This window comes from Camellia sinensis, chromosome 13 (assembly GCF_055761805.1).
Source record: "Camellia sinensis isolate YWXY chromosome 13, ASM5576180v1, whole genome shotgun sequence".
Lineage (NCBI taxonomy): Eukaryota > Viridiplantae > Streptophyta > Magnoliopsida > Ericales > Theaceae > Camellia > Camellia sinensis.
The window spans coordinates 110111489-110121526 of NC_138973.1; the positions used below are offsets into that span (position 1 = coordinate 110111489).

At 35.5% G+C, this 10038-nt stretch overlaps 1 protein-coding gene across 3 annotated transcripts; it reads left to right on the forward strand.

Annotated features, from left to right (window-relative positions):
• Positions 1–3404: 3404 nt before the first annotated feature.
• LOC114261882 (bifunctional UDP-glucose 4-epimerase and UDP-xylose 4-epimerase 1) lies at positions 3405–6399 on the forward strand. 3 transcript variants are annotated; one of them, XR_014349395.1, is made up of 5 exons: positions 3405–3920; positions 4064–4238; positions 4370–5235; positions 5400–5627; positions 5768–6399. XR_014349395.1 is itself a non-coding variant. In XM_082903148.1 (5 exons), exons 3-5 carry the CDS (start codon positions 5212–5214, stop codon positions 5822–5824), a joined length of 309 nt encoding a protein of 102 aa, XP_082759274.1. In that variant the 5' UTR covers positions 3504–3920; positions 4064–4419; positions 5134–5211; the 3' UTR covers positions 5825–6399. The 3 variants fall into 3 exon arrangements, 2 of the variants coding, with proteins under 2 accessions (XP_028058003.2, XP_082759274.1); XM_082903148.1 differs by having other exon boundaries at positions 3504–3920; positions 4064–4419; positions 5134–5235; XM_028202202.2 differs by having other exon boundaries at positions 3445–3920; positions 4064–5235; positions 5400–5619.
• The last annotated feature ends 3639 nt before the right edge of the window (positions 6400–10038 follow it).

Genomic DNA, 10038 nt, shown 5'->3' on the forward strand with positions numbered 1-10038 from the left:
GGGTGGTTTGTTGTGGGCCGTATGCCTTGTGGGCCCATCCATGTCAATTAATAATTAAAATCATAAATTTTTTACCACCCACTAAGATGTAATTATTAATATTATTATTTTTGGTAACTAATGTTAGCGAAAAATGTATAGGAACTCTAAATTGGGAGCTAACTCTAAGTGTGTGGCCCTACACTAATGGTGATGTTTTGGCTTGTTTTGTTTTATTTTATTTTATTTTTATTCCCTACGACATAGTTAGAGTTCAATTAGAACTTTAAAATTAAGAAATGTATCATTATTGTAACGTTAACTTTCACTTTACAGTAGGGATCTTTGGTAATAGGCTTTTTGGATTTTGTGGACTAAAATAATATTAAAGATAAAATAGATTAAAATAGTCAATAAGATAAAATATCACATTAAATTCATAATCATTTTATTTTTTCTCTCATAAATATCACATCTAATTATAAAAAAATTAAACATCTTCTTAAATAATTAAAAATTAAAATAATCTATTTTAATAGCCAACTTCTCAAGAATTTGGGGTGCCTGCTGTGCATCCAGCACAGCAAGCACTATTGTGTGGCCTTATGAGTTTATTTCGGAATTCGTTTTGATAATCTGAACCGTTCACATTTTAGAATATATCGACTAGAACATACCTGTAAAAAATTATGTGAATCGGATATCGTTAACTCTTTTATCTACTCATATTTGTATCTTCAAAAATAAATGACACTGTGATTTAAAGTATTAAAATGAATGCAACTATGAGTAGATGAAATAGTTAACGATATCCGATTAACTTAATTTTTACAAATATATTTTACTCTATATATTCTAAAATATGAACGGTTTAAATTATAAAAAAAGACTCCAAAATAAGCCCATAAAACTGCACAATGATATCAACTGTGCTGAGTGCACAGCAGGTACCCAAATCCACTTCTCAAATATCTCCCCATCCCTCTATACTTTTGGAGATATATATATATATATATATAGAGAGAGAGAGAGAGAGTATCTCAGCACCTATTGCTAGCAATGGATTGAGGTTCATGATAGGCTTAGACCATCTCCAACCCTAAACCAAACCTGACATCAAATTTAAAATTTGGTGAAAAAAGCACTTTTTCATGCTCTAACGATTTCACCAAATTGATATCAAATTGAGATTTCACCAAATGTTTCACCAAAATGAGGACAGGCTCCGCATTTCACCAAAATACTGTGCATGACCGTTGGGGAGACCAACCGGTCGACCAGCCGGTTGACCACCAAATGGTTCAAACAGTTCAAAAAAAAAAAGGTTCAAACAGTTAAAAATATATATATATATATATATATTTTGCCTGGTCGACCACTAAGCGGTTCAAACAATTCAAAAAAATTGGTTCAAACAGTTCAAAAAAAAAAAAAATTTCCTCTTACTGGTCGACCAGCCGATCGACCAGCCGGTCGACCAACCGGTTGTCCCCGGAACAGATTTGATAAAAAGTGAAGCGTTGGTGTCAGTGGTATCAAATTGAGGAAAGCATCCTTTTTTTTTTATCAGATTTGATGAAAAAAAGAAGTTCATGCTCTTAGGGGCTAGGAAATAGATTTATTGGATAGTTGGGAACAATTATTATGTTTTGATCTTTTCAGATTAATAATAAGTAGCATGAGATTATAATGTTCTATCTTTTGAAGAAAAAAAAAAATTATTCTTATGAAAAAAATATTTCATCAAAATAATGTGATAATATTATTTTTATAATTAATTATGATTTAATAAACACTTTATTTAGTGAATTTATATGGTGTAATAATATAAATTCAAATTTAATATAATTTAAATATTATTCAAAATGAATAATGTGATTTACATTCTTTATATGTTAATAACTTTTTAAATAACTTTTTTGAGTTTTTAAAATTGTCAGTACAATCTTTCTTGTTCCATTTTTCTAATCTCTTTTGTCACATGATCAAATTTAAAAAGATTCATCTTTTAATCAATAGTAACTTAAAAGTCATATTTTATCATGCCTTTGAGAAATCAAGACTCGATATAATAAGAACTTGTAAATTCTTTTAATAAGCTTGAGCTGAGGGTTACGTGATCTAATAATTAAGTTGTTTCAGATATTTGTGGCATCGGTAGCTTAAATGAGTGTCTTAGATATTTTTGCAAACCTACTGCATTAATGCCCCCCCAAAAGTGGAGAAAGTACTTTAGGTAATGGATAGATTACCATCAAGTTAATACCGTGTATTTTTGTTTATTATTCATAAAGTGTTTGACTAATAAATCATATATTTTGGACTTATAATTTATATAATTTTATATTTTTTTATGATTTATTTAGTTTTAGTTTTATTTTTATTTTTTATTTTTTTATGTATAATGGCTCATTTACTCGTCATATTGGAGTGTCATATTTGAAAAAATATATTAAATTTTTTTTTAGTATCACATCAAATCCGTCATATTAGAGTATCACATTTGAGAAAAATATTAAATAGTTTTTAATTTTTTAAAGTATCACATCATACTCCTTACGTTGGAGTGTCACATGTCATGTTTAGAAAAAGTATACTATGAAATTTTTAATTTTTTTTAAAATGTCACATCATACCCACTAGTTGTCACGTTTGAGAAAAATACATTAATAAGTTTTTATTTTTTTTGAAGTTTTACATCATACCCATCACGTTATCACATTAGAGAAAAGTACACTAAATATATTTTTTCTGAGTAAAAGTTTTGGAGTCTCACATCATATCCTCCACTTTATCACATTTAGGAAAAGTATACCAAGAAATTTTTAATTTTTTTAGAATATCACATCATTAACGTGTCATATTTAGAAAAAGTACACTAGGAAATTTTTAATTTTTTTAGAGTGTTACATTAATATATGTTACGTTAGAATATTACATCATACTTGTCACATTAATAAAAGGATATACCTGCCCACCAAAATACTACCAAAATCAAAAATAAGATCACAAGAAAAGAAACTCTCTACTAATAGATCTTAACATATTAATAAAAAAAATTAAGATTAATTAAAATACTTATTTATGAGATGAAATTTATTAATAAATATCCCTCATTTAGAAAAATGAAATCAGAGTTTAATATAATTAAACACCAAACGCTTCAGGCATGCATAAAGTAACTTTTCAGGTCTTACATTTACTACCTAATAAATAGTGAGTGAAAGTAAATATATTAATTTAAATCAGCTACGTGATTTACCAGTTACTTAAACTACCTTGTCCAAAAGAATGATATCTTAAGAACATTCATAATGGGATAGGTAAAATTATTTGTTAAAGTGTGTTATATGATAAAAAGTGATAAAAGTGGGATTCAAAAATATGTATTAAGGTGTGTTAAGAGTTTGTTAATTTTAGAGAGTGAATGGTGGTGCAATGGATGTGCTAAGATGCGTGTTAAGAGGTGTGTTAAGAATATATATATCTATATAATAAGGCACAAAGATTTTTGAAAATATGTTAGAGACAATTGTTCTACTAGGACATTTCAATGGTTATGGTTCATTTTGTCTATTTAGATGGATGGTTGAGATGACTCCCTTAAATATATATCAATATATATCTACACTTACTTTCCGCCCAAAGAGTGAGCTTTCTACTTGCCCACGTCTCCCCTCTATTCTATCTTTACCTCTCTTCTCACCTTCCCGCTTGCCCACGTCTCCCTCCCTTCTATCCTTATCCCTCTCCCTTCTCTGTCCTCACCCACCTATCTCTCTCCCCCTCCCGTTCTTCTTCTTCCATACCCAGTGTGCCTATCTCTCTCTCTCTCCCTTCCGTTCTTCTTCTTCCATACCCATTCTCTTTTTGGGGGTTTTGAGAAAGAAAACCTAGAATAATAAATTGACAGAGATTGTTGTATCTTTAAGATCACTCTGGTATCTGTTTTTTTATTTTTATTATTTATTATTTTTTATTTTTTACAAATTTCAATTATATACATATATATACATATATGTATGTAATTGTATCTCTGTGTATATTGACTTATTTATGTTCTGGATCTTATTTTCTGTCTCAGGCTTGCTTCGTTGTGGCAAGAGTTGTAGAAAATTTGAAACATGATTGGTTCAAAGCATGGAGCATGATTGGTTTTTTTTTTTTTTTTTTTTTTTTTTTTTAACAAATTTCAATTATATACATATATGTATGTACGTGTCGAACCTCAACTCTCCAACAATCTCGACTTCCATCTGGTACCATTACTTTCTTTTCGTTGTTTGTTCGCCGGGAAAATGAGGGAAAACTTTAAAGCAAACTCCTACCTTGAGCTTTTTATATATTTATTTTAGGGTTTAATTTGGTGCTTTTTTGTTTTTGGGTGGAGGGTGATCTCAGGAATAAGGAGGATTTGGAGAAGTTATTTTCTCAGACGAAGTATGTGAATTTGATACAATGTGATTGTGAATTTCATACACAGTGGTCCGCAATTTGTCTAAATTAACAATGTGATTGTGATATGTAGAATAGTGATTTTCGAATTTAAGATCGTCACAATTTGTGTTATGTATTTTGATTTTTTAGGGTTAATTACACAAATAATTATACTTTGTGATATGTTACACTTTGGTCCCAGTCTTTTAATTGTTCCACTTTGGTCCCCAAATATTCAAAACCAGTAAGGGGAGGGGGAAATTTTCATAATTTTACACAAAAAATTGCAACAAAAATAAAAGATTAGGGATGAAAAATGAAAGAAAGTTTATATTTTGGATTAAAATGAAACAAAACGCATATTTTAATAATTAAAATAAAATACTACAAAATGTATATTTTAATAAGAAGGTGTGTGTCTTTTGTCCATTTGATTTTTTTTTTAGTTTTTGTTCTTGCAATTCAGCTGATTAGAAATCAAAAGATGCCTTTTACATTACTAGCAGTGTTTGCAGTGTGGGAATCTTAACAGAGAAGTTTCCCTAGCAATCATTTACCTTTCAAAATAAGGAAAAGAATGTGTTGTGGGAATCGTATTTGAATGCTTAACAATGAAGTTACCAAGTGTCTGGACCTTTCAATGCAAGCATTGATTCATTGCATTAGATATCTTCACACTTACTCCACTATTGACAAAAGTTTTGTGTGGGCTTGTAGTTGGTTTTCTCTTCGTCCTCGACAGTCTATGGCCAACCTGAAAAAATTCCATGTGTTGAGGATTTTGAGTTAATACCTATGAACCCTTATGGGCGGACCAAGGTATATGCTACAATATCCTAAAATATGTCCCCTTTCTACTCACATTCTATGTTTTATGCTCCAAGTCTGTTGGACCATTAGAGAAGGAATGATGTACTTAGTTTAGAAAGGTGCAATTTCTTAATTTCCCCCCCTCTAACCTACGTTTTGTTCCGTTTAATTAGCTTTTCCTCGAAGAAATTGCTCGAGATATCCAGAGTTCAGATCCTGAATGGAGAGTGATTTTTCTGAGGTACTTTAACCCTGTTGGGGCTCATGAGAGTGGCAAAATTGGTGAAGATCCAAAAGGCATCCCAAACAATCGTTTGCCTTACATACAACAAGTAGCTGTTCGAAGATTGCCTGAACTAAATGTTTATGGCCGCGATTATCCCACACCTAATGGTACTGCGGTATGCAGATTCCATTAATGTTACTCTTTTTTAAATTTAAAATAAATAAATAAATTTGCAAAGAACAGAGAAGTTAAGATAATCTGTATTATGCTTGAGAGGCTAATTTAATCATTTGAAGATGGCTATTAATTCTGCAGAAGAAGCAGTGGCTGTGCCTTTCCTGTGGTGATTGCAGCACATCCATCTCAACCTAATCAAATTGCGCTTGGAATGAGCAATGGTGCAGTCTATGTAATCGAGCCATTTGATGCTGAGCAAAACTGGGGTCGAATAGTGCCTCTATAAAATGGAGGTTTTCCCCTTCATCCTTTAGAATTCTGCTTTGAATAGTCAGCCATCTGAAACCCCGTGCTAGGGATATTTGCTGTTTGTAAATTTATATATCCAATACTGTTATAGGTTTTTTTTTTTTTTTTTTTTTTTTTTTTTTTTTTTCCGGACAATTCTAAGTTCTACACATTGTTGAATCATGTGAACTTCTCGAGGTATGATCAAATGATTGTGAGTCAAATAAGATAAAAGGGTTATAAGTTTTCCGGGACAGGAGATCATTTTTGAAGCATAGAAGAGTCTTTTTTATGAACAAGGGAATTTGGAAGTTATGGTTGTTAATTTAGTCCCTGCCATTGTGTGATCTTTTTATGTTTTAGTGTAAGCAACAATGTTATGAAGATGCAGAGGGTCAATGACCATGTTGGCTATATTCAAATGGAACATGAATAATATGATGGCTGAAATTTGGTTTTCAAACTAAATTTTATTTTTTGAATCTTTTATTTGTCTTTTATAAATTTTTTTCATGTTTTAAATTTTTTATTAGGTGCACTTCATTCATATCTTTCCAATGTCAAACATTGTAAGAAATTTACTCCCTACTCTTTGAAAAGAAAAAAAAATTACATCGTGCCTTTAGGCACGGGCATACGCTAGTATATATATAAACAATAAATAACATAAAATAGTTGAAAAGTGCAGTGGACCCCATCCCATTGCACTGTCAGTCCCGTCTCTCTCTCTCTCTCCCCTCCCTTGTTAACTTGCTCGCCGCAGTTAACACAAACATTAGCATCTGACACAATTTTTGGCCACCTCCATCCCTCTTAACAGCTCCATTGTAGGAGCAAAAAGCAATTTGACTAGCTAAATAAATAACACCTGACACTAGTGGAAGGGTTAACCCTTCCATTGCAGATGCCCTAAACCAATGATGCAATAAGTAATAACAAGCTAACAACATATGAATGCGCAGCTTCAAGCCTAAAATCAACATAGGTTCCCTACAAAAGATCTTGTTAATCATATTATTTAATTTTGATGATATTTGAAATATTATTTGCCAAAATTTAGATTTTTTAATATACATATTATTTGACACAAAATATTATCTGTTTAAAATATATATTGTATGATGCATTTGTTAAATATTATTTAAATGGAAATATTTTGAAAACTTTACTATATAAAGTATGATACATTTGTTAAATATTATTTAAATGGAAATGTGGGGACATAATTTTTGAATGGCAACACGTGGCCGAGGTGGCACCAAAGTGTCAGCCAAGGTGCCACGTGTCCTGATCATGACGCCGAGGTAATCTCGGCTAGGCCGAGGTTATCTGCGAAGATACCGAAATTCAGGATAAGCGAATAAGGGACAAGAGTCCTAGAATGAGAGAAGACTTCAGTTTGGATAAATACAAGACTCTTAGAGAGTTTATCCCAATTCTACTGGGAGTCCAAGATTAGCAGTAATCCAGAGTCCATTGAAGCTAGGTTTCTATTGAGACTAGGTTTGTATTGGTTATAAAAAGGAGGCACGCTCATGGGTCTAAGGTACGTTTTTTATATTTTGAATAGTGAGTTAAGTATTTTTGCTATCTTTGAGAGATAACTGACTTGATTGTCGGAGTACTCCCGGGTGGACGAACCATCGCCAGAATCTCTTCTTTTTGTGACAGGTCATTTGAGCTTAATCTATTCAACCGATGCTCTCCAGCTAAGTACTAATTTGGCAGTGTGGTCAGAAATCTACTCACACAATTTGGCGCCGTCTGTGGGAAAGAAAGGAGAATAGATGGCCAATAACGGACAGAAAGAGAAGGTTAGGGACGACATTCCTACTGGGAGTGGGAAACCTATTGACCTTGATGTCGAAGAAAACAACTACAACAAAGAGGCTCGTGATAAGAATCACGGAGAAAAGGACGTCGGCTAGGAGGGCGACACGTCAAAGAAATCAAACCAAAGCGGGTATTATAACAAGGACGACCTTCAGGTATAGAGAGAAAGATGCCTGAAGAGGGACGACGAGATGAAGGGAATGACAAACAAATTGGCGGACCTGCAAACGGTCGTCAACTTCATGATGCAGAACAATGTCATGCAGTCACCATTCTCGTTACAAGATACGTCGATTCTAGCGGCCAAGAAAGATGCCCGAAAAGATGGGCAGAAAACAGTCCCTATAGTCCCCCCAGCACACCAGGATCGAGAAACACTCTTACCGGCCTTCAAGGGAGGTCGGGCGAGGAGAGTCAAGAAGGGGAGATTCTCGGAGGACGCACCATACCGAGGAAGCTGACCCCAAAGAACATCGGCATGTTCAAGGGTAGGAGTTATGTTTCGATGCAGCCAACGGAGAAAGGACCAAGAGGACTCATAATGAGACTGGGAGTAGTGCTCCAAAAAGGCTAAAATTCGTCGATAGCCGAGCTCCTGGACAAACCAAGGAGGATCTAAGGGATTACCTCCAGAGAAAGCAACAAGATGTTGAGGTAACTTCCCCAGTCAAGCCGAGAACGCCGTTCTCAGTAGAATTGGACAAATTCAAAGCCCTAAAGAGGTTTAGCATGCCGAGATTCCAGATATATGACGGTAAGTCAGATCTCAACTTTCACGTCGGTTTGTACCTGAACTCGATGGCATTAGAAACTGGGAACGAGTCGTTGTTTTGCAAGGTGTTCCCCTCATCCTTTGGGAAAATTGTATCGGACTGGTTTCATAAGTTGCTGAAAGGAGCTGTGAAAACCTGGGAAGGCCTGGCCGAGATGTTTGTGGCCAAGTTCGTGACAAACAAGCTACAACGATTGAGGGTGGACGCCCTGATGGCCCTAAAAATTGGCGAGGACGAAAGCCATAGGGCCTATGCCAAAAGGTATTATGAGGTATTCAACCGAATACCAGGATGTAACCAGGAGTTGGCGGTTGTGTCGTTTAAGAACGGCCTAAAAGTTGATTGCCTGCTTCGAAAATCACTGGCAAAGACATTGCCAAAAATCATGGAGGAGCTTATGGCCAGGATAGAAAAATATACCAGGGCCGAGGAGGACACGCTGGGGACAAAGTCATCAAAACAAGAGAAGAAGGGGCTCGCCGAAGCGAGGCCGAGGTGACGGTGGATACAACAAGCAAGAGACAGGATTAAGGGCTGCACAGGCAGTCACAACCGTATTCCGAATACTGGTCTACAAAGTCTTGGAGAAAATTCGCAATCAGCCCTATTACAGAGCACCAGCAAGGGTATCAGGCGAATTTATGGATAGAAGCCTTGGCAAGCACTGTGCTTACCGCAATGAAGCTGGACATCTGACTCAAAGGTGCAGAGCCCTAAAAGCACATCTGGAAGACCTGGTAAGACAGAGCCACTTAAGGGACCTAATAGACGAAGCCAAGACAAGGGAAGAGCAGACAAGACTGCCCCAAGCACCGGCAGCACCGCCACCCCCAGCACCGCAACCGCAGGTAGGCGGACTTCGAGTGATCAATGTGATTCACTCGAAGGTCAATAAGAATGAAATCTGTGGGGAGACTCATAAGGTAAAACACCTACAACATGTGTATCAGGTCAGGCAGAAGAGACCTAGGGTAGACGAGTGCCAAGGACCAATGGTGTCCTTTATTGAGGAAGATCGAGAGATAGTGCAGCATCTACACAACGATGCCTTGGTAATATCCCTCCAGATTGGAGAGTGCCAAATGAAGTGCATCTTAGTTGACCAGGGCAGCTCTTGTGACATCATGTATATCAGGTGTTACAAGGAGCTTGGCCTTTACCAAGATGATCTGGAGCAGTCCAATGGCCCAATGGTTGGGTTCAATGGAACGCCTGCATGGCCCTTGGGAGCAGCAAGTTTGGAGGTGCAGGCTGGTACCAAGAAGATAAAAACAAAGTTCACCATAATCAACACCCTCTCCCCTTATAGTGTTATCCTGGGAAGGCCATGGCTACATGCAATGGGGGTTGTTCCCTCAACATTGCATCAGCTATTACGGTTCCCAACAGAGCATGGGATAGAGGAGGTCATAGGGGATCAAGTACAGGCAAAGAATTGTTCCATGGCAACAATGAAATCTACCTGCAACATACGAAAAGCAGAAACAACAGAGATAGAGGACGAGAACGTGCAAT

Coding starts and splice junctions, on each gene's coding strand:
- LOC114261882 (XM_082903148.1), top strand. CDS start 5,212: ATGAACCCTTATGGGCGGACCAAG. Junction 5,236..5,399: donor ACCCTTATGGGCGGACCAAG/GTATATGCTACA, acceptor CCGTTTAATTAG/CTTTTCCTCGAAGAAATTGC. Junction 5,628..5,767: donor CCACACCTAATGGTACTGCG/GTATGCAGATTC, acceptor TTAATTCTGCAG/AAGAAGCAGTGGCTGTGCCT.